Source organism: Cavia porcellus, unplaced genomic scaffold (genome assembly GCF_034190915.1).
Source record: "Cavia porcellus strain 051 isolate PalLab524CR breed Dunkin Hartley unplaced genomic scaffold, mCavPor4.1 scaffold_8, whole genome shotgun sequence".
In the NCBI taxonomy this organism is placed as follows: domain Eukaryota; kingdom Metazoa; phylum Chordata; class Mammalia; order Rodentia; family Caviidae; genus Cavia; species Cavia porcellus.
Genome location: NW_026947491.1, coordinates 59901027 through 59926883, shown reverse-complemented (window position 1 = coordinate 59926883; position 25857 = coordinate 59901027). Strand labels below are relative to the sequence as shown.

At 32.3% G+C, this 25857-nt stretch overlaps 1 protein-coding gene across 1 annotated transcript in view; it reads right to left on the bottom strand.

Annotated features, from left to right (window-relative positions):
- The window catches only part of Cand1 (cullin associated and neddylation dissociated 1), a 39302-nt gene that overhangs the window by 5292 nt on the left and 8153 nt on the right, over positions 1-25857 (bottom strand). Inside the window, exons 2-13 of the mRNA XM_003476104.5 lie at positions 22862-23005; positions 18072-18226; positions 15979-16102; positions 14202-14458; positions 14012-14117; positions 12806-12951; positions 9786-10078; positions 8065-8206; positions 6214-7707; positions 5385-5480; positions 2603-2772; positions 2356-2520 (exon numbers count right to left, since the gene is read on the bottom strand). Coding sequence (XP_003476152.1) covers positions 2356-2520; positions 2603-2772; positions 5385-5480; positions 6214-7707; positions 8065-8206; positions 9786-10078; positions 12806-12951; positions 14012-14117; positions 14202-14458; positions 15979-16102; positions 18072-18226; positions 22862-23005 — 3292 coding nt within the window. The remainder of the gene's footprint in view (positions 1-2355; positions 2521-2602; positions 2773-5384; positions 5481-6213; positions 7708-8064; positions 8207-9785; positions 10079-12805; positions 12952-14011; positions 14118-14201; positions 14459-15978; positions 16103-18071; positions 18227-22861; positions 23006-25857) is intronic.

The window sequence follows — 25857 nt, the reverse complement described above, 5'->3', positions numbered from 1 at the left end:
GCTATTTTGGAGAAAACAAGACATCATAATAGCTAGTGCTGATTTAGTATCATCTTGTTTTGAAGTCCCATCAAGCTTTTGTTCTTCTGTCTCCATCGGTCTTAACATGTTGTACCTTATTGGATTTTATTATATGTGATAATATAAACAAAAACTTTTATAGACAAGGAGATAATAAAAAAACCATTGTTCATTTTCTGTTAGTTGGTTCTAAATACCCTGTAATACTGTCATTCTGTTGTTGAATGGTTTTACATTGTCTCGATATGTTTGATGCTACAGTATACGAAGTTATACCCAAAGATTTCAAGGAAAGAGACACTACTTTTATGTCGGGATATCTTGTGGTGAAAACACTATTTTGCTGAACTGGTTACGTTCTGACCTGTGCTGTTTTGTTGTTATGTCCTCTTTTATCTCAATCTCCTTTTTTTATTATTTACTTTTTTATTTTTATCTTTTTAATTAAGGGAAAAATTAAATAAAAAATAGCAGGATATATTATAGTAACCCACTTTGATTTCCTATTAACTTGATTTGAAACTCTGTATTGCTCTCACCATCTTGTTTTGACTGACTTTATTCTGTTTTGCTTGATAGTACCAAGTTCAAGAGTATAGACAACAAATGTGAAGACAATAAGATTCACTATGATGCCCATTCTGGTTTGACTATTATCTTCTTTTGAAGTCCTTTAATGTCTCCAATGTTTTGGTTTTATTTGTTTTGTTCTTTACTGTTTTGTTCAATTTTATTATAGCTGATGATATAGGCAATTCTTTTTAAGATAGCAAGAGGCATTATGGTAACCAGTTGATCACCTTGTATTCTGTTTTTACATATGTACTATGTCCATCCATAAATTTGACTGACTCTGTTATTTCACATTTGGTTTTATTCTCTTCAAAAAAAAAGTAATAAGAATTGTGGGAGTAATAAAACTCAAAATGTGTAATTGTCATTGTACAAAAGGAGGAAATGAAAGTGCTCTAAAGGATATAACTGCATGTATATTTAAGCATATAGTATAGATAACCATATTACTGAGTTTTTGTTAGATCAGTGAACAGAATTGTTTGCAGTTTCACTGTTTGAATGTCTACTTTATATGCTTTAATTTTTTAACTTGAACAACTATTTCTAAGATGACATTATGTAATCTATTAACTAGTGATTTCTTGTTTATTTTTTTGAAATTCTGTATAACTTGTACCCTTTTTCTGTTTTTTTTTTCCCTCCTTAAATAAAACTAAAAAAAAAAAAAAGAAAAAAAATCTTGAAACATGCCCTATCCTCAGAGCAACCAGATTTGAAAGTCACTGAACTAGAAAAGTACTCAACTGGAAAAAGTTCTAAAAACAGTTTTCAGCAGATTTTTAGGAGGAAGAGGGGGCTATTATTCAGATTAATCCATACAAGACTTGATAACTCGTAATTCCTTTTCTCTTGAACTAACTTTAAAAGAAAATAACTTTATAGAAGTAAAGAAGCATGGCCTATTACTTTTTCAGAAGCCCTCCTCACGGAATTCTGAGAGGTCACTACTATATATAGAAATATGAAAGGAATTCTGCTAGTATGGCTCAATTTCTGTTGTTAGTTTTGCTCTGCCTGGCCAAAGGCCCTATGTAGAGCAGATGAAAAGGAAGAATACATTTATTATTAAAATTTTTCAAATTGCCTATCATTCACATGTAAAATGGAGATATGAAAAATAATTAGCACAGTTCATGCTCATGTAACCCTAAGGAGCAATATGGCTCCTTTTTGGTTGCTTTACAGATTCCTTCGTGTATCTGCAAACATTTACGTTAGTCTCTAAGAAAATTATTGATAAATAAGCATAATATATTGAAAAACAAAAATCACTGAGGTAAACAAAATAGTTATTATTCAAATCAGCCCCAAAGATAGCCCAAGAAATTAATCCAGACAATACAGGGAAACTTAGAAAATACTAATGGTTAAAATCCTAATTCAGAAAATGTTTTCAACTGCAGACCAACGTCAAGACAAGGAAAAACAAACAAACCAGATTTTATTCTTTAAAGAGCAAAAATTGACTCCTCTTTTGAAGGAAAAGATTGAAGTAGGGAGTAGTCACTCAGGCAAGCTGGCAAAAGCAATTCTTGAATTTTATTCCTTCAATAAAAAAGGTTTTGGTTTTTATTGTTTATCAGTTAATGCCACATTGCCTCATTACTTCTGCAAATTATAACTAGTAAGATGTTTCCTAAAATCTTACAGAGAACCTAATCTTTCTTTTAATCCATATGAGTGAATTACAAGGGTAAAAGATAATGCAAAGTGAAGCTTTATTTTAAAATATTCTATAAACAGTCACAAACACCTTACCTTAATATCATAATGGTCCTTTAAACCATCTTCAACATGATTGAGAAATTCAAAGATATCCAGCCTATCAAGACAACTGTCCAAAAGTGTATACATACACTCAAAAGCGGCCTTTCTAATATCCAGACCATCATCAACTGTGTGTTTAAATGGACCCATTTCTACCTATTAAAACAAAAAAGAATGTGCACATGTGACATTTAAAAGTAACAGAAAAAATTCAGATAAACAATGTAATCTAACTCACCTCTCTTATGAGCTCCTTCCTAACTTTTGTTTCATTATAAAGATGTGGAAGAACAGTATCCAAAAGATCCCTTATTAGTGAGGGCTTGTTATGTGCTGCTGAATTGAATGTTACCAAGGCTACTCTTCTTACATTCAAATCTGGATCTTCCAAAGTTTTTAGGAAATCACCTGAAAAATTCATAGTTACAGTAAACCAAAGATAAAGATAAAGTAAACTGAAGATAAAACAGACCGATTTAGTTTATTATTGTTGGTGTCACTATTACTTCTTCAATTAAGGTCATAAAAGAACCTGATGAAATATTAACTGTCACGGTTTATGTTTGTGTCCCTCAGGCCTCATGCATTTGCATTGTACATTTGTGACTGGTTCATTGTCCAGGGCTTTGATTGGGGTGTGAGTGCTACACTGCCCTAGGGGTGGAGCCAGGATATGATGTAATGGCAGGAAGAAGGTATGTCTCATTCTCTTGCTGGTTTCTGTCTTGCTGTTTTGCAGCCGCCATGAACTGTGGTCCAGCCATGCCACCCTGCCTTGGAGCCAACTGAGTATGGACTGAAACCTCCAAAAAACTGTAAGAAATAAATCTTTCCTTGCCCAACTTGGTGCATCAGGTATTTTGTCTCAGCAACGAGTAAAAAGTAACTAAGACACTAACTAAACCATAAAGTTTATTTTGGCAGCAGGCAAACTACCATTTTTGAAACTGAGTACAGAAAAGTGAGACAGATGAAAGACAAAGTCTAGCAAATTTTAAGATTCTCCTTATAGTTTACTGAAAATAAAAAAATTTTAAGGGAAGTTAAAGATAAACACAGAACAAATCCACTGCCTAATAAAGATGAAATACTGTTTATTAACAGATATCTAATCCATCAAATGACAGAAAAGTGTGCTTCCTAAAAGCCTCATATTTCAGTCATCATTGAGAAATACACAAATTTATCAAAGTATAAAGGCATAAAACAAAGAAACCTGAAACCTAACAGGACAAATGCCAAAGAGAGCATATAACTACCATAAAGACAGATTTAAGTCTATTTCTTTTTGCAAATGAAGAAAATAAGTCACGGTGATCTAATCAGTGCACTTGTGAAATGTTTGACTTTAGGCAAATACTTTAGACAAAAGCCTGTTTCCTAATCAATATGATACAATGAGAATTACACACTTAGGAGTGTTGAGTCACTCTAGAGATGAACAGGTAGCAACTGCTTATCATTACATGATCTCAACTGTAAAATCAGCACTCTCTCAGGATACAAACAAAACACAGGAGAGGTGACAGAAGAGTACTGATTTGAAGTGCAGTAATTTGACAAAATGAGGAGAAAAGATTTTAGATGCCGCAAATTTGATAAACTCAATGACACCCAGGATAGCTTCAGCAGTAAACAACAACAACAACAAAAATAAATAAATAAGAAAAAAGGTTAGAAGATAGTATGGCTTCTGAAATAATCTGATCCTTTCATTCCTACGTTTGTATAACTGCTTAATTGGTCGATTGATTACAAGATTAACTAAAATAGAGTATGTATTTCTTTTTTAGTAAATTACCTAGAACAGTGCAACTAACATGGACAAAATGGTGTTGTGGACTAAACCAATAGTCCTCATTCCTTCATGTAGCAATTTCCATTTTTAAAGGAGTTTTCTAGGTGGTTCTGACATTCAAATAACCAAATAATGAAGCAGGTGGTAATAAAATTGTAATAACCACCTACTTGAAGAACTATACCAATTATGCACACTGACTGCTGTCACCTTGGAAAGATGTTTCTGGGGATGTGGCACAGGCATTTTTCTTTGTCCTATCACACGAAATACCAAAATATGAGAGTGAACATCAAGAGATAAAAAATGAGAGGCATTGGCGGGAATGGAGAAACAACATCTGTTTGTACATGTGTTTCCTTTTTTGGTAGAAATTCCTTACTGAAAAATTTAAAAGTACTTGTCCCTCCTCCATTTCTGGCACATTGCAGAATGGCATGAAGTTATAAAGCTTCTTTGCTGTCTTCTATTCTCTCTACTGGTACCTCCACTCTTATCCTCAGGAAAGCACCAAACTAAATTCTGAGGGTTTTGGGCAACTATTAGTCTAGCGAAAATAATGATGAAAACAATAAAAATTATAAGCAGCCTTAGAAACTAATTACTCTCTTTGTAGACGGAGAGATGACTCTAGTTTTACTTGGGCATCTCCTCTTAGTTTTCCAGGAATTAATTCTATCCAACTTTTTTTTTTATTTTTCTTAGGTTGTTTCCAACTTATATGGGGTCATGGTCACCTCTACTAGTCCCCTTGGGAGCTGGAGGGTTACAAACAATGATCAAAAATAGGGGCCCCAAGAGTGCAAGTGACATTCATTTATAATCACGATGAAACTTCTGAATGGTCTGATAACTCTAGTATCTTTTGCTTTATTCATTAAAATTAGTCATCTCCAAATTGTGACAGTAAGATGATTCTGAAGACAGGCTGGCTCATTTGTTAATTTCAGTTACTTATAAAATTGTCAGGCAACAATTTTAAGCTAAGCAAGTACAGTATAATCAAATGAAATTCCATAGAGTTGTAAGACCATGTCTTATAATTTATCTTTTTACTAATACATTATTTTCTTACTTTTATTTCTCATCAATCTTTTAAATAAAAGAATTTCCTACAAGTATTATAATTTCTCGTCAAGAAAATTAAGACTTCTAAGAGTTCCTGAACGATACTCTTTCCTCAAAATAGCTAATCAGTATGTTTACCTTTGTTTCTACTTACCTATGCAATTCTTTAATAGTGGATCAATAGGTTGAGGATGATCAGAAATAGTAAACTTCACAGCTGTAACTACTGAGCTTCGGGCATATGATGAACCTAAAAAAAAAAAAAAAAAAAAAAAAACCTCAAGACTTAGTATTGTCCACTAAAGCTCAAGGGCATTATTTTCAGACCACTTTAAATAATGACTGTATCTTCAATTCCCTGAAGTTCTCATTGGCAAAAGGGTGGGGGGGAGCTATTTTTTATAGCTCTCAGGATACTAAAGGAGCAAAGTTTACCCACCCTATGAAATACAATCCCATTAGATTTCAAAAGAAACAATTTCTTCTGTGAAGGAGGGGACCCAGGAAAGCATCAATAGAGAAACTATCCCTCACAAGGGAACTAGTTAATTCCATAAATAGCTTGTGTAATCTGTAAAGATTTTTAATTAAAAAAGAAAAATTAAAAAATAAACAGCTTTTACCACTTTTGCTTGTTTGAATATGGTAGACACTGTAAACAGTAACAATACAATCTAGTGTTGAGGAACTAGATCTAAAATTATAATCAACTCTTCTAAACCAAGTGTCATTTGAATATGACTGCATTACAAGGTACTACTTTACATCATATACATTGCTTTTACATATAGAAAAACACAGACGTGGCTAACTTCTTCATCACATTAGTCTTTTTTTTTTTTTTTTGATACTGGGAATTGAACTCATGACTCTGCACTTGCCAGGCAGGTGCTTATGCCTCTGAGCTAAATCCCCAGCCATTAAGCATCTTTTAAGGCAACCAATTATCAAATGTTTTCAAGTAAAAAAATCTAGATACTCACCTGATATCAAATATCCCTTAAGCCGTGGAAGGAGAGTTTCTGGATCAATTAGAGTGAGTTTTCCTAAACATTCAGCAACAACATTTCTGGTACCTTCCTCAGCACACTCACAGTGCTTTAGTAATAGGGACCAGATATTTTCAACATATGGTTTAAGGCCCACCACTGATGCCGAGCTAATAATCTCCTTCAAGGAATGAAGCAGAAGATACTGCCGTTTGGGTTGACTGGTTATTTCTTGCAAGACAAATGGCAGATATTCAGGAAGATTGCCCACACTGATGCTGCCTAGTGCATAGGATGCAGCTGATTTCACTTCTTCACTAGGAGACGAGAAAGCTTCCAATATTACAGATTTTAGTTCCAACTGACCGCTTAAGTCAATATGATGCCCAACTTCTCCAAGAGAAAGGAGAGCTAAGAGGCGAATGGAATCTGTAGATCTTGAGTTCTTGACATCTTGAATAAACTGACCTACAACAGCTGGTCCTTCCTTGGGACATGCTCGAGTAAGAGCAGCTACACACTTGGCAATGGAATAGTAAGACTGCTTATGGGTAAGAGCTGTGCTCTGAGAGTAAACTGGACCAGTCAGCATACGCAGCAAATCCATGTATCCTAAGTTGTTTGTTCCAGTAACAACCAAAGCTTGGAAAAAGTCTAGCATGGCACTAAGAGCTCCACCCTGCAATAAGGGTGATCGTACAAGTCCAATAAGTTCATTGAGAATAGATCCACTGATCTTTGAAAGGGAAGAGGGATATACTTTTGCCAGGGTAGTAAGAAAGCTGATTGCCATCTGTGAAACATGCATATCACTTTCGCTGATAAGAGGTGGGAGCTCATCTAGAACTGCATCAATCATGGCAGCTGTCAAGCTGTCACTATAGTTTTTAATTAGAATATCTAGGGCAGACAGGGTTCCCAGTTTCAAAGCTCTCTGGTTTTTCCTGAGAAATGAAGCAAGGATAGGAACTCCTTCTCCCAGGACAGGCCTCAAATCTATCTTCAAAGGTGATCCGGCAATCAGTGTCAATGCTTTCACTGTTGTTAACCGAGTAATTTCATTCTTTAATCTTTCCAAGAAAATCTGAAGTGTATTAGGTAAATCAGAACCCAAATTGTCTCCAAGGTTGCAAATAATTTGTCCCATACAGGAAATAGCCCTTTCCTTAACTTCCTGATCAATGTCAGCTGCTTTTAACCTTTTAATGGTACAGGTAAAGAGATCTTTGATGTAAGGAGTTGCATCAAACGAAGATGGCTGATCTAAAGGACGGATTACTTTGACAAGCTGCTGAGTAACAAGAAGTGCTTCTGATGTAATCTTGTAAAATGGGTCTCCAACACAAGCGACCACTGGAGGGACCAAAGCTTGAACATGAGGATGGAAGACTTGAGGAGAGTGGTTACAGAGGATCACATATAAGCATGACAAAGCATCAATCTTCAAATTTGATGAGCTTGATTTATCATTCAGTGAGAAAATAATTCCTAAAAAGCCAAGGAAAAAAGTCTTACCATTTCTGTGCAGTTTCAAGAAGATAAAATTAAATCAGCCCCTAAACCCGAAGGGAAACTGAAAGTTCCCACCTTCACCATGTATCTACGGTGAAGTAGAAATGTAGAGTAGAAATACACACTATATAGTAAATATTAAAACCAAAATTTTAGAGTAAAATTTTAAACTTTTACTTGCAAATTTCTAACTTCATATTTTCAGCTGGTTAGTTACCAAATTTCAGAGGCAAGCTGTCGCAAATTTCCCTTTTAATGTGAACAAATATTGAGTTTATCTAGTTATAAAATAAAAAGTCCATTATAAATTCCCAAGAAATTTTCGTTTCATACCTGGTACAAGCACAGGAATGTGTTGTGTTAGGGCGCCAGGTAATACATTTACCAGTTCAGTTAACATGTTAAAACAACACTGTCGGGTCTTCACACTTTTTTCTTTCATCTGTTTGTGCAGAGCTTTAACAATGTTGGGAACCTGTAATTATCACATACTCATTAACTGGTTCATCCACTGCGTATTTCTTCAGTCCACTTAGAATGAATTATGGGAAATAAGGAGAAAGGAATTTATCTTTTTTTAAGGGCTGTGTGGAGGCTGCATTTCTAGTATAGCTATACTGCTATGACTGTTACATAAAAACTAAGTTTGTTGCATGTACTCTGTATGTTTACTTCTATGTTTGCCTGATAATGGAATAGTGTTATTTGATAAATTTTAATTATAGAATCACATGAATAACAAAAACCAAATAACTTTATCAGACCTAAGGAATATAATTTATAAATGGAAGAACACATAAGTATTGAATAAAATATGAAAATTACAGAAAGTAATCACCTGGGTTGGGGATTTAGCTCAGTGGCATAAGCACCTGCCTTGCAAGTGTGTGGTCGTGAGTTCGACCCCTGGTACCAATGATAAAAAAAAAAAAAAAAGAAAGTAATCACCTAATCAATCTTTCTCTCCTTCCACTTTGCTGTTAAAATGAAAGCTACTTCAAAAGTAACTACAAACAGCAGGAAGAGAATTCATACATCTGTTCCAAATTTCGTTTTTTGGTCAGTGAAACTTTATGGTCTACAAATGTTGGACTGACATTCCTCTAAAATTCCTCAACAAACTGAAAACAAAAACCAACAAGAACACTACACAAACACAAGTCACAACTGTGAAACTAGAAACAAATGAAATCGCCTAATTCCCCAGAATATTATCAGAATTAGTTTACTAAATACCCAGCTTCCAACAGTTCACTACTTAAATACTCCACACATACTTGTTCCTATTCCAATCTACACTGAACCTTCAACACTCATCTTTATAAATACATTTACAAAATTTTATTCATTTGCACTATTTAAAAATAAAATACAGTATGTTTTCTCGTTCCCTGCTTTAATCTCTTTTGAAATACATTTTGTAACCTGTAAAAAAATTGGACCACACAGAATCCAGTTTCTACAGGGATTCTAGGTGATAGGAAAATGCCTAATTAATTGTATTACATATTCAAAAAAAGGGAGCCACATAGCTCTAATGTTTAAGATTGTAGAAAGAATACCTCAAGGTGAAAAACTGTTATTAATAGCCATAGTTGGCATCCATTAAGTACTTACTATGTAACAGGTACTATGTACTTAAATTATACACAGATCATTTCATTTCTCATTACCCTGGGTAGATGTCTCAAAATTATTACATATGAGAAAAACTAGGCTTAACAAAATAAAAAGTATCCAAGATCATGCAACCTAATCAGGAATGAAGCTGGCTATATGGCTCCACAGCTTTAAGAATTCTTTGCTTACTTCTAAGAAAAAGATTAATTTACTGAACATTAAAATTATTTTAGAAATATTTACCAAGAAAAATTAAGAATACAGTACTTCAAGTAGAATAAATAGTTTATAAGTAAATATGAACATCCATTAATTTCTATACAGCTATACACTGGAATTTTCTGCTTTTCTCAAGATATTCTAGAACTCACATAAAAAGCTTTTTAAAAAACATGTCATTTACTATTATGCTCTCAAACATACTTTAAACCAACCTGACTCTGAAGCATTGTCAAAGGTGTTTCTCCTTGTTCCATTGCATCAGGGTCACAGAGCCAACTTTGCACAGGACGAGTTTGCTTCAAAAGAGAGAGGTATGCATGAAAAACATCTGCCTTTACATTCTCTTCCCGCTCTTTAAATCTGGATATCAGCGCAGGAGAGACAGTCTTGTAGAACTCTGGAAGCATTTCATGCCTTGTGCTAACGACGGCATCCAGGCACTTAGCAGCTGCACGCCTCACTTTCCAACTCATGTCATCGTCATCACTGTATTCATCATCACTCCCTGAAGGGAAGTTTTAATGTGAACAGGCTATTAATAAGAGCGTCATTTAATACAGAATTATTAACCAATGTAGTTAATCTAACTTTTCTCCAACAAAGACAGCAACAGGTTTTAAAACTACAACTTGAAACAGATACAGAACTTGTTACTTGTATAAATTTGTACAGAATTAACTTTTAAAAAGGATCACAATTGTGCTTTTAATATACAACATTCTCAGCTACTGAGAAAAATGAATGGCTGCTTACTTATAAAGCCCTCTAATATCATTAGTATGCTAAAATTCTTTAGAATATAAGTATTTATAAAATCATAAATTTCCTGGCCTTTGAAAAAATTCAAAGGATTCAATACTACAGGAAATTCATACAAAAGGGGAATTTATAAATTAAACCATAAAATCTATCTCTGGCTATAAATTATGTTATAAAAAGAATGGTTTACTAATCTCTAATTTTCTGGGGGTTGGGGAAGTAGAAGATTCCTGGCATCAGCTTTGTCATAGGCTTTTCTTCAAGTCTGTTGATGTGGTATTAGGAAAAATATGCATATTCGCAACCTTTCACAATTTTGTCTTAAGAAATTTTATGTTCTTTATTATTACAAGAAAATGTTTTCCACTTAACAAAATACCATTGTCTACAACTCCTAATGTTAAAGCTAAGACATTCTAAGTATAAGCATTAGGAACTGCATCTCATTTGTGCGTATTTAATAGATAAATGGTATGGGGCTGGGGATTTAGCTCAGAGGCATTAGCGCCTGCCTTGCAAGCAGGCAGTCGTGAGTTCGATCCCTGGTACCAATAAAAAGGAAAAAGACAAAAAAAACAAAAAAAAACCCAAAACAACAACAACAACAACAAAAATAGATAATGGTATGTGTGAAATATCAAAAAAAATCTCTAACACTATTAGGCTGACCCCCACTTGGGTAACAAATTCAAGAAGATAACACAAATAACTAGTTCTCATGATAGTCTACAACTGTGTAACAGTGACACTGTTTTTTCTTAGAAAACATAGCCCTGAAATGATTTCTTAGCCTATGTACATTGAGAGGCAATGATTTTTCTTTACTGGCTTATGCATACTCCAGTTAGCTTAGTGTTAGTAAAACGTAGTCAACCTAGATCATGGAAGATTCTAGGAAATACAATAAAATTTTCCAATCTCCAATTTATTTAATCAGACTATAAGAAAATTCAAGTACTGCTAAACACATGCATTACATTCATATCTATTTATGTAAGTTAACAGATAGTGCCAAAGCACTTAAAATGTTTTTCCTTTGCCAATACATAGTCAATTGTAAGCTTCACTAAACAGCTGTTTGTAAGAAACTAATACATGTCCTAATCATTAAAATTGTTTGTAAATTACAGTATCAAGGTAGAAAAGGTATTTAATACTTATAACTCTTAACTTATAAAGTGGCTGAAGAATCTGGTTATTTAGTGTGCTAAACATCAAAATTTGAAACAGAATATTCGTTTCTACTGTTTCCTTCAAAGGTTATTCATACTGTAACATAAGCTAAAGTTTCCCTTTATTAACACGTTGTGAGTCAAGCACTATCCTAAACACTAAAGTAAGGAATCAAGAGACTAAGTTTTCTAATCTCTGAGAAGAAGACTATATTCTAGTAGATGGAGGATAAGAATATGTTGCAAAGTTATTAAATAACATAAAAGAAAAATATTGAAAAAGGGAAATACAGGCATGTCTGAGGTAAAAGGATGAGAGAGAAAAGAATTAAACATGACATCAAAGTTTTTGGTCTAAAAAACTGGAAGTGCCATTCTGAAATACAAACAAAATCAAAGGAACAGATTTAAAGAGGGATAAAAAGATTTTAGTTATGTGTGAGCTGGATCCAAGGAAAGACTTGGAGTGAAGATAAAAATCTGGGTTGTCAGTGTGATGACATTAAAACTGGCAGACAAGATGAGATCAACAAGAAAAATATGAGTACAAGAAGTAAATTCAAGAATTCAGACCTGGAATATTCTGTTTCATGATGAGAAAGTTGAAGAGTAAGTATGGGAGACTGAAAGAGTCACTACAAAGAAAGGACTAAAACCAAATAAGAGTGGTATCCTAGAGCCTAAAAAAGAAAAGCTGCTGAGCCTGAGTAATAAATCAAACATTTGTAAACTTATCCAATACTGAAGAACTGGGCTCAAAACGGAAGGGAAAGAAAGAAATTAACAGTATTTATGGGAGGTTTTTGCAGTTATTTTTAAAACATGAGTTAAATTATGGAAAGTCATTACAAACTCAAAGAATCAACTAAAAAGTATTTATCTATTTAATTTTTATGTATTCCAATACAAATACAATCAACTAAACAGAAGCAACTCCTGTCTCTTTGCTATGTTAACTCTTTCTAGAATAAATCTACAAATTACAGTTTGAAATCGATCTTAGGAAGCCTCGAAAATGTTTTAAATTATTCATGAAAATTAAATGGAACTTCAAAACTTAGTATTTTTAATGAATATAAATAAAAAAATCTCAAAAATCAACCAAACTTCTCTGAATATTGTATATTTTTAGATTTAACCTTTTTAAAAACATGAATTTTAGCTTCTTAGAAAAAATACACTAGAAAACTTAAATACAAAAGAATAAAATCATATTTGTAGTAAAAATTATTGCCATCTCTATCAACCAGGGCTTTCGAAAAATTTAACAAATAAGATTCCTTTTATTTAATTTGAAATACCTTGGTCATCATCATCACCACCATCAGCATCCATAGCATTTTCATCTTCATCTTCATCATCATAATTGTAATTTGGATCATAGGTAAGATATTTAAGACAAATGTTTATAATGGTAGAAACATGAGGATATACTTCCTTAGGACATCTGAATACAAGAAACAAAAGCTGCTTTAAATAACTTTTTCTCCTTGCTTCAGTCTCTGCCACACTTCGTTATTACCATTAACAGGGGTCTCCAGATCATCTGACAATTATTTACCTTTCAGATTATACTTGATCAATTTTAAGATAAATTCCCTCCTCCTATATTTTAATTTTGTTATGGGAGAAAATGGCATATGCTATATTTTTTCAACATGAAGACCAAGCCCATGCTCTTCAGCAATGAGGATGATCGTGAAAACATCAGTCCACGTTCATCTTGCTTGATTGTCTAGATTCATGTTGAGAGTACAGGACACGTGGATGCCCACAGCGCCAATAAATAAAGTAATAATCTGTTTTCATTAATTTAAGGATAGAAACAAATATCACAATTTTTTAAAATTTCATATTAAAACCACTTCTGAAAACTAGGAACAGGAAGGAATGCTACTTTCCAGTATATAAACACGCGATTTTTATTAAACTTTTAAAAAATGTAACAGATCTAAAATAATGGTTTAAAGAGACATAAAGCTCACTGTATATTTCTGATGAGGTAATTTACCCTAGTGCTCTCTCACAATAGACATTATACTGACATTTCCTTTTCAGAAGAGTCGAAATAAATCTAAAATAATAAAATGCCTTCACCAAGTTCTTTATAACATCTTACCAATGAGGGGAAATATTTTCAAAATAAATGTATTGATTACATTTTAGTAGTGAGATGACATTAGCTTTAATTATTAGACTGGCTATTCGTTACTGTCTAATGAAGAAATAAAGCTTGGCATGGTGATGGATGCCTGTAATTTCAGCACAGAGGAGGTTGAAGCAGGAGGCTATGAATTTAAAGCCAGCGCAAGCTACATAAGAGTACAAGGCCTGCCTGAACTGCACAGTGAGACCTTGTTTCTAAATAAACCAATCAATAACTAGGAATAACAAATAAATAAACAACAATCACATCTGAAATCCTGTGATTTCTCCTTATATACCAAATAATTAAAGTCTAATTATTTAAAATTTTTTCTCAAAAAATAGGTTTCTTAAAAACTTACCTTCGCACAAATGATTCAAAGGCTTGAATGCAGTACTCTCTTAATTCATCATCATCTACATTACAAAATTTTACCACCAAAGGAATTATCTTCTCAAGGTACTCACCTAAGAAAAGTATGTTTTTTTCTTAAAATCATGTACTATTTTTTAAATGAGTAGATAGCTTTAAAGTATTTAAAAATTTCTTACCTATCCTATGACCAGCTTGCCTACTAATAGCAGCAATACATTGTATGTAAGTTCTTGTTGTTGACATAGAATCATTTTTGGACAATTCTGACAACAGATGTTCAATAAGATCTACAAAAACTATATTTCCACAGCTCATAACTAGATGGCCAAGAGCTATAATGGTTCTTTTCCTCACTGCAAGTCTAGGGCTGGTCAACTGGGGCAGCAGACAGGTCAGAATTGAAGGATGAAAATTAACAAGAAGTCCTCCTTGCCTAAAAAAAGAAAAGAAAAAACAGAAAACAAACAAATTCAAGCATTACTAAAGCAGCTAAGCATTATTAAAATATCTGGTCTCTAAACTCAAAGTAAATGTATACAATATAAGCTTGCTTGAGAAATCCATATTCAGAATAAAAAACTCTACCAATGCAACTGAAAACTTAAGCTAAACAAATGCAGCTCTCAATGTATTCCCCCAAATAACTCCTAAAATCTATACCTATATTCTCTATTACAGCAAATCTAACCAATTGGCTAGGGAAAGCACCAAACAAGACAAAAACTTTATAGAAAAGATCTTGTCACTTCTCTCCTGCCACAATTTTCTCTATTGATTGCAACTTTTTAGGGGATTCCCAACACTCAAAACCTCAGGATCTCTTCACTTCTCTCTTTTTCTCTTTTCTCTATATAGTTAATATACAAATCTCATTGATCATACTGGTCCAAAATTACACTTTTAGATTACCTCTCCTAAGAACAAATGAATAAATTAGCAGTACCCTAACATCTGCAATGTGTCAAAACAGTAATAGGGGATCAAATCATACACGACAAATCACAGGAGTTTATCAAATTAAGTATAAATTCCCATCTATGGGAGTTCAAAATGAGCCCTATCAGAGTAAGTTCCTACTACTTTTCTATTCATCTTATAATTGGAAAACTACACTGTTTCCCACTTTAATACTACTGACAGACCAATGGATTCTGCACCTGAGCACATTCACCTAATAAAGTGCTACTCATTCTTCCAAACTCAATACAAATGCCGCTCTTTCTTTAAAAAATGTTCTCGTTAGTTTTTAGTCCTATTCTGCCTTTATAGACACCTGTTCTTATTTTCTACAGTAAAGCATAAGGTCTTTGTATGTGCCAGAATGACAGTTTTTCATTATATGGATTTCTATACACTCTTTTCCAACTGAATATACTCAAGTATTTTTAAATTAATTGAACTGAACTAGCCAAATAACATATTCACAAATAATGAAAAACTAGTCACTATAAAATCAAGGAAAAATTGAAACTGATGGGTTCTTTAAGGTATTTTCTCCTAAGAGTTGCTCAAGACTATTCATTTTCCCCAAGTTTGACTTTCAAGTGAAGGTAGAACAAGAACAAATGAATGAAAACCAAGTTTTCTCCTCCTAAAACATGCACTTAACAAATGGGCGCCAAGATTATTAACATTTAACTAGAAAATTTGCGACTCCCATCAGCACAACTTAACTGAGTGGATCACTGAATGTAAGGATATAAATCAGAACATAAACTGTTGAAAATTTTAAATCACAAATTTTATTACTAGATTTTTATAAACTACATAACACGTTTGCTATGCAGTATTACCTAAGTATAATTAATGTTTCTTCCTCATCCTCAATGACACACATTTATAAAACTGTTCAAACATGATTAATTTTGGATCAGCTTTTATATTTACAAGAAAATTTTTAAAAATGAACATAATATTTAAATTCTAAGTAATGCAAACAATGAGTACATTTACCTGCTCAACATATCAGCCATGATATCCAAGGCCTCTAGCTGAACAGAGACATCTTCTTGTTTTGCTATTGCACTGGTGAGGCGTCCAGTGATCTTTTTACACACATTTGCAGCTAATGCAGAACCTACGTAAATAATGAGGTAATAATTCCACATTAAGTATGCTGAAATCTACCTTATGATCATGGTAGTTATCAAATATTAAAAAACTCTAAATGTGACTAACACAGGAGAGATCCATGTCAAAAAATTTTAAAGCAGGCTTTTTCAATAAAATAACTTATCAGGCATAAGTGAGAGTTAGAAGGGGCAAAGGAAATACAGCAAACAAAATAGATTTAACAAACTTTATGAGATAACTGTTGAACGCTGGCTATAGGCTAGTGGTACCTATAACACATGTACCTGGAGATTGAAAAACAGTAACGAGAATTTTCTCTATTTGAGACCCCCTTTCTAGTAACTTACTCTTTTAAATATCTGAGAATTAAAACCACAATTTTGTGCCACGATGCTTAACAGCTTCTTACAAAAATGAACAGATAGCTATAGCTTCTAATAAAGTCTTTTCTAATAAAGAGATTCCATAATTTCATCAAAAAGTGAAAATGTAATTCTAGGACTCATACATGTTTTAAAAGATCACGTTCCAAGTGAGTGAGAAAAGGCAGTAACTATGAAAGAATCTACACAGCTAAAAGAATTCTTGTTAAAAATCAGAAATCAGCTAAATGCAACCATGCCCCAATGAGGAAAAAAAAAATGAAAATATCCATATAGCTAATATAATTATACTTCTGAGTTGGTGGAATATTTGAAATAAATGGCTACTTAAAAGGCAAGGTCTGGCGATATCTCAGTGGCACAGTGCCTGCCTGGCAAACACAAGGTACTGAGTTCAATTCCCAACACTCTTCCCACCAAAAAACAGGTAAAGTAACTGGTACAATACAATGGAAAAACATCAGTATGGGATTAGAAGACAATAAAATTGAAATTTGGTTCAATTAGGAAGGTAAAGCTTTGGGTCAATTAACCTAATCTCTTTGGATTTCAGTTTCTCCATCTCTAAGTATAAACTAGAGAGGAGAGCTGGATGAGGTTTCCCATACCTGTAATCCTATAGCAATCGGGAATAAACAGGACTGCTGCAAGTTCAAGGTCAGCTTGAACTGCACAGTGAAACCTTGTGTCAGTAACACCAAAAACACACACATACATACTCATACACACATACACAAAAAAAAAAAAAAACCTAGGAACAATATTAAAATCTCTCATATAGCTGATATTCAGACTAAGTAAATCCATAATCAATACTTAGCATAACAACATTTGTTAAGTAAACTAATGAAAACAACAAAACCAGATGACATACTTAACAATCAAAATCTTTCCTTAAAATAGGGCGATAACTGCATCCCATTTTATAGATAGAATAGTAACACTGAGGTGACTAGGGTTAGCAACTACTTAGTCAATATCATTCTAAAATTTACACTACCTAGACATTACTGTTAGGAGCTGAAGTGTAATTAACAAAGTCATTAATTATAATTTTAAATTTTAAAATAAGCAAGTAGTTGTAAAAAGCTCTGCTTTAGCTAAAGCTACTAGTAAAATCACGGGTCATGATTATGTCTTAACAATGTTCAATTTTATGCAGTAAATTCTGATGCCAAAAAAGTTAATATTGGAACAGAAAACTAATCAGAACTAATGCTTTGGTTACTTTTCTCTCAATGCATAAATTGGCACATAACTAGTTTGTACTCATAGTACATGCAATATAAAATCTTGCTCTAACAAAAATCCTTCAGAAGTGAAACTCATGAGATACTTAAATTTACTCAAAATAGTCAACGCTAAGTTTATTTCTAAGAAAAAGTAAGGCTTTAGATTTTAATTTGCTTAAAATTTTTAAAGGGATTCCTACAAAGACCTTATAAAATAAATACATCTTATAAAACAGATACTACTTTCTCCCTGGCCAGCAGGGGAAGGAAACAACAACAACAACAAAAAAACCAAAAAAATACCAAAAAGGGAAAAATATCTCCACATAAAAAGAAAATAAAAAATGCTGTTACTTACCACTAGAAGCTGGAGGAAGTTCTCCAATTACTGTTTTAAGGCCAATACTTGAAATATCCCGAAGTTGTTCTTTATCAGAAAGCATATTAGTGCAGAGGGTATCTACAATTGTCTCTACCTGGTATTCTTTCACTTTACTCACTAAAGGACCTAGACTGTAATATAAAGAAAAATAATTCTTTTAAAATCTGATAAACCCCCAAACAGAAAAACATGTAAACGGAAACATTAATTTGTCTAGCAATTGCCTAGCAATTGTCAGCTACACCATTCAAATAAATTCTTGACCTATAAGCATCTTATAGTTGGTTTCCAGTTTTGCCCCCTATATATCTTTCAAATAAACAGAAAACTTTACAAACAAAAAAGATAGTTAGGCATCTGATGCTAACAAGGTTTATCTACAATAGAACTTCCATCCAAAATCACTTTGTCAAATTTGATCTTTTCTCACTATACAATAAAAGCACCACCTCAGAAACCAAAAGACTTTTTAATATCCTTCAGTCTGTTTAAGTTATATAACAAAGTTTCTTTTGTTTTGGTTAAATTTCAAAAGCTTTAACTGTTTATAGAAATCAAAAGAAGTGGTTCAGTATGCAATGATCCCAAAGCATTGTACATACACCGTTTTTTGTTAATTATTTTATACTATTATTAGTTTCCATTATCTCCACTAGTTGAACCACCTCTTAAAGATAAAGAAAAGTCTTTCCTTTATGTCCTTACCACAGACTTTAGCACAAACTGTAGCAGCTAAGACTAGACACTACTCATCAAGCCGCTAAATTCAAGCTTAAAGGAGGTATTGCTCCTATCTTCCTCAAAAATTTTTTTACCCATTTAGTGAGGTAAGCAATTCATAACTATGACATACAGAAGGTATTCATTACCTTTCAATTTCCTAAAATAAAACTTTTAAAATTCACCATTTGCCTTCACAGGACAAATGTAACACAGTAACAGTCACATTTCTAGGTTAGAAAAAGAGCATGTTAAATGGTTAAGGCAAGTTCTTGTAAAGACTAGAGACCAGAATGAATGAAATGCATACTAAAATGAATGCAATAAACATCCTATTAAAGAACAGAAATTTTAAGGCTGAATAAAAGAAAAAGACCTATCTACTGTCTACCAGAAACAACTTCAAAGTGAATACAGATAAAATTAGAAGGAATAAAAAAAAAATACCCCCCCCACAGATACTAATCACCAAAAAAATCTCAAATGGCTATATTAAAATCAGAGAAAATATATATCACGATAAAGAGCGTTATAAGAGATAAAGAGAAATATTTCATACTCATAAGAGTTAAACATTAGGAAGACGGAATAATTATAAATATGCATCCACTTGGTCATTGATAAAGACCCTCTGACCAAATTTTAGTCAGGCTCTGCTGAGTGATCTTTTCAACCAGGCTCTGCCTTGGCCATTATCTTTGATGGGCCTCCACAGCCAGTGATATTACCGTTAAGGCATTTCCTCATCCTTGATATGTAGAACTTCATGTAGTTTAAAAGTGCCACTTTAGAAAATTGAAAATCACAAAGAGAAAAGTAACTTTACGTGGAGAAACCTGATAGTGTTTTAATCATGTGATTAGCATTAAATTTAATAATTTCCTGATTTCCTCATTCTGCTTATCAATCTCCACTTATTTTTATTGTATTCAATTGAGCCCAATCTCACCTACTGCATATTAATTCTGAAGACTCAGTATAATAGTTCTGAAGTATTACCTACTATGTAAAAAAATGCCAGTAAGTTTTCATACAATTTTAAAACGCATGAAGATAACACTGACTTGCTTAAAAACCTTGTCAACAATCATAGTTCAGAAATTTTAAATCTCTTCCAGTAGTGCACAAATTATCATCCCCAAGAGATAGGATATAAATCTAAATACCATTAACTATCTTGACCTGACATTTAACAACTGCAGAATACATTTTCTATTCATGGGTACATGGAACAGTCAACAGTATGCAGACTAGAAACAAATTGCAATAAATGTTAAAAAGAAAAAGAAAAAGTATCCAGAAATTTAGAGCATAGTGCTCTAATACAGTAGTATTAAATTAGAAAATAGTAAAAAAAGAAAACACATTTTGGAAACTATTTCTAAATGACTTACGGATTAAAAAAGATCACAATGAAAATAAAAATGATAATAAAAACATCTAAATTTGTAGGAGGTAGCTAAAAATTTGCTTACAGGAACACTGATAACTTTAAAATAGGGGAATCAGAAAAGTCAAAAGGAAAGCAGTATTAGACAACAAAACCAACAAAATAAGCACAAAAAAATAGAGAAAATTAATAAAGCCTTAAATTCAGTTCTTTACTGGTAAAATTAATGAATGCTTGAGACAGAATCAAAATTAAGATTGAAAGAGGAATATTTACTGCTGACCTGACTGTTTAAGCAGAAAACCCTGAAGGGGCAACAAAAATAAGCGTAAGATATTAATGATCATATTTGAAAGACTCATTTAAGATGTACATTCTTTTCAAATATTTCTTAGCTGTAACACAATTCCAAAAATTATAAAAGCTTATTTTTAAAAATAGAAATTAATAAACTGATTCTAAAATGTACACAGAAATACAAAAGACCTTTAAAAAAATTACTCTTGGGAAAGGAAGAATGCAACTGGAGAGTATAAATACTCTAACTTCAGACTTACTATCTATCTAGGACAGTTTCTCAACCAAAGATTGAATTTTACTCTCCAAGAGATATCTGGCAATTGGCTGTTGATATTTTAGGTTGTCCCAACTGGGGTAGGTGAGGTTACTGACAAACAGCAAAGGACTTGCAATACAAAGATAGTTTGCACAGCAAAAAATTATCTGGCCCAAGAAGTTAGCAGTTCCAAGGTTGAAAAATCCTGAGTTAAAACTAATAAAGCAGTCAAGTAGATCAATGAAACAAAAGTCTACAAACAGACATACACTTTTAGAATCAACTGATTTCTTAACAAAGATGCCAAGATAATTTAGTAAAAAAAGGGAGGTCTTTTCTATAAGTAGTGCTGTAACAACTAGATATTCACATTAAAAATGAGAATCGATTCTACTTCAAACCTTACACAAAAATTAATTCAAGATAGATCACAGAATTAAAAGTAAAAGCTAAACTTGTAAGGACTGCGAGGAGAAAAATTTCTGTAAACAAAGAATGCTTAGGACTCAGAAAACCACAAAATAAAAATTTCAATTTTAGATTAAATCAAACTAAGCTAAATTTTAACCCAATATTAAACATTTTGGCTCATAAAATTAGAAGAAGACATTGCAAGAAAATAGTACATACACTTAGGGAAACAATTTTATTAAAGCTGGTCTTTAGTTTCCTCCTTTCAATGTTATCTATCAAAATTTGTAGGAGATAGCTAAATATTTGCTCCATTGTCTGGTTTTATTATCCATAATTGGTTTAAATAAAAACCTGGAATGTTTTCAGATTTATTCTATGGGAACACTACTGGAATTATCTGTTCTTTAAGGTTCCAAATACATCTAGAAAAGATCTCTGGACCTTTACTTCTGGTGGCAAATTCTTAAGACAGTTTTCCAATTTATTGATTAAATCTGATTAGTAACTTACCTACTGAGATTTTTATACCTTCAAAAATTTGTGATTGGCCATTATCATGACTTTCTCTTCTAATGTATTTGTTTATATTTTAATTCTATACTTTCTGAAATACATAGATTTTTTCTCAGCCTCTTTTAAGTATATTATTTTAGACATAGCTCAGTTTTTATTAGATACATGCCAAAAACAATTGTAAGACAAAAATTTAAAGTAAAATTACTGGCTCATTTGTCTTAGTCAACAACTTAATTTTTTTTAAAGATCTATTTCTAAATTTGTAAATGTCCCAAGTTAAAGAAATTTGTACAGCATGTTTATAAATTCTGTTGACCAAAAATTTCTTACTTTTGCCTGTCTTTATAAGCACATACAGAAAATTGTAGCCTAAAACAAATTTGAAACCTTTGTAGGAATCAAGGAGTAATAATGGTTCATGCTTTAAATTGATACTAAGTATAATCAATATATCATACAAAATGATATATTGTAAATATAATCAATATATCATACAAAATGATATATTATGTATTGTATACAAAATGATATATTGTATATATCCATTAAGAATGAAACTTAATGTGATACTTTTACTATTAACTCCCTTATTAAATAGGGTTTCTAAAATTTGACCTTCATAAATTAAACAAATACATTAAGGGAATTTACTCAAAATTCTATTTTTCTACTCCACTAAGAAATCTACTTGCAACAAAGTTCCTAGCTTTATCGTACTACCAAAGACAATTAGAACTTCCACAACTCTAAGGAAAGATTCTTAACCCCAGTAGCCCATGATCATCAATGTTTTAACTGCTGATATTCTTTGGTAAGGACCTTATTATCCATTCATTAGTTTTTATTTTCCTTAAACATTTGATTCTTAAATTTTACCTCACTAAGCTACGATATAAAGTAACCGAAAGAATCATAGTTTCTAGAATAATCTATACATATTTCATAAGCACTCAAAGGGCACATTTTATATTGTTTAAGTTAATATATTGTATGTACCATACACAAACACTGAACATTCATGTCACCTAAAAATCCTAAAAACAAAACAAAACAAACAAAAAAAAAACAAAAACCAAAAGCTCCAGAAAGATAGTAAAGTATCCAAGATAATCATCATTAATTTTTTTTTTAAACTGGGGGTGAGGGGTAAATAACATTAATACAACTCACCATTTGACAGCTAAATTCTGTACCTCACCATTTTTATCTTCTAATAACTTCAAAATCATTTTCACTACTTTTCTTTCACTATCATCATCCAACTTGATAGAATCTTTCTGTAGTTCTGTCATCAAATCATTTGTAGCCATAAACCTATTAAAAAATTAAAATTTGTTAATTCAAAAATTTTTGAAGTTTTAATAAAAATTTATTTTTCAGATCCAATACACCATTCACTCAAGAGGACTATAGCACATTTTACTACAAAATTTCATCTTAAGTACTCGTAAATTAAAATTACCAAAGAAAAAGATAACAGCATAAACTTAAAATTCACTGTTTTCAGATAGACATTTCAAAAGTCCTAGTATGTTCTTTTATTATCATGGGATACATCTATCTGATACATCATATATGAGATATGCATATCTCATAGGCAACTAATATTATCCAATATTATCTTCTTTGGGTTAGTCTTGATTTCTACTTTATCAGCAGGTCCTACAGTGAGAGCTTGTTCATTTTAATTAATCGTACTGTTCCTTTTAGGGGAAATAAACAGGTCCTCTTTTCAATGTATGTTTTTATCTGGAAAGACCTTAACCACACACATTAAGAACATCTTCCTTACATGATATTGTTGCATGCTACAGCGAAAATCACATATTACAAATAACTACTAAGAAAATTTCCAACACTAATTCCTTTCCTACCCCAACTCTTGTCAATACTATAGGTTTATTTTCAAAATGGTGAGGACATAATTCTAGAAAGTTGCTCCATCTGACATCTATTCCCCCTCCTAAGAAGCAAAACCAAAGGAAGGTTTATTAACAAGTCTGACAGAAACACAAAGAGATCAATCATCTAATCTCAAATTTATATTAAAGACCTGAATAGAGGTTAAGATAGTCATGGATTTTTTTTCTCATATATGTTGTCAAACAGTTTATTACTGTAAATTAGATTCTCAGCATTTGAAGTAATCATATTCAAAACCTTAAGACTGCTTTAAAGTCAAATGAATTTTTCTTATTAGACTCCATCTATGAAAAGAATACAATTGAAATATCTACTTACCATTTAACTAGATCCAGATGAGTAAAAACTAGTATTTTTAAGTTCTATATTCAGTAAGTTAATATGCTGTTATGTACCATATACAGACGCACTAAACATTCACTAGTCAACTAAAAATTCTTAAAAAATGAAACAAGATAAAAATTCCAGACAGATAGTACAATATTTTTGGTAATATTTGGTAACCTGTGTTTTTGTTAAAAAATACAACTTAGTAACATCTACTGGAATTTACACACCTTTAGAGAGAGTCTGGTAATATGGGCAATAAACTATGTGGTAAAGAGCAATTTATTACTACTAAGGTAATTTCAAAGTAATTCTAACAACTAGTATTCCATTTAACACGAATTGTCATAATTTTAACCTTGGGGAAGCATGTAAGAAACTGCTTATAAAGAAATGCTTATATTTATATTGGGGCAATAAAAAACACATTAGACAGGTACTTTAAAAAGGTGACAATTCTAATTGGAAGCTCCTTCCCATAATAAAAAAAGACAAAAAAACCAAAGCTATATTAATTTTCAATATTCTAAAGTAGAAAAAACTACACAACACGTTATTACAGGCACTTTAACACAAAGTACTGAAAACATTTCAAATAAATAGTTATTATAATCCATAGGGACCTCTGCAATGCCAGTTATCTATCTCAAAAGAACAAAGTAATTATCAGTTTAAGTACAAAAGCAGATAATCCCAAACAGAAAGTTGGTTTACAGTTCTGAGTTGGTTCTACTAGTATACAGATTTACTCCTTCACTGATCATTTATTCATTGCCTATCATGCTGGAAAGCCCTAGCAAAGGGCTAAGGATGGGAGAAAAAAGTTCAAGTTTTGAACCTTGAAAGAGTTTACATTGTAATAAAGTCTACTGATTTTCAGAAATCTTTAATGGTTAAATATCTTTTTTAAAGAAGTTTTTAAAAGAAATGAACACTAGCAAAACTAGCGATACTATTTTTAATCATCAGAAAAAATGAATTGAGGTATTGAGTTACTTCTCACTGATGCTTCTGAAACCAGAAAGTTCTGGAAATACTCTCTTTCACTGATCTAGACAGTTGTCTATAGCAATTAAAAATTAACTTGGAAATGGTACTTAAGTGGACATTATTGTTCTAAGTATGGTTCTAAGGAATGAGATGATACACGTGCAGATTCCGTTCCGCCTCTTCCTCTTACCTAGTTTTACCAACAGATAAATAACATTCTTACAATTTTTTTTAAATACCCAAGAGCATATGAAAACCATGATATCAAAGAACTGCCTGCTTGAATTTCAAGAGACAAAAAAGGGGATTTGTAGAAGGCGACTGAAATGTTTTTTTCCTTTCTGGCGGTAGCGGTGGTAGAGAGCAGCAGAGTTCCTCAAAATGAAGGACTACAGAAGAGTTCAGCTTGACTGGAGTACAGAAAACCTAGTAAATAAAGAAATATAACAAGACGCTGATGTAATGTAGACTGAGGTCAAGCTGGGAATGATCTTATATGTTCATTTAGTACATAATGAGAATCTACTACTTATCAGGTACTGTATATGGGTTAACCAAAGCAGACACAATCCCTGATGTCTGGAGCTTGCACTGGTCTGGTAAAAAGTATATTAATTTTTTAAAATTCCACATATGACTAGAAATCTAAGTAATTATGAATGGATATAAATGCAATGAATTAAAGAAACGTGTCATCAAGAAAACACAATGGTATAACAAAGTAGCTGAAAAGACTAAGTGGAGATTGGTTTTCAAGACTAGGAGTACAGAGTTATTTAGGAGTGGGCAAGGGGGAAAACTTATGCCAAGTAAAAAAGGCACAAGAATTAAAGACATTTGTAGATCATATGAGGAGTTTAGTATTTATTCTAAGAGCAATGAGAAGCTAAAGTGTAGTATGTAGGACAGAGATAGGAATTAAGTGG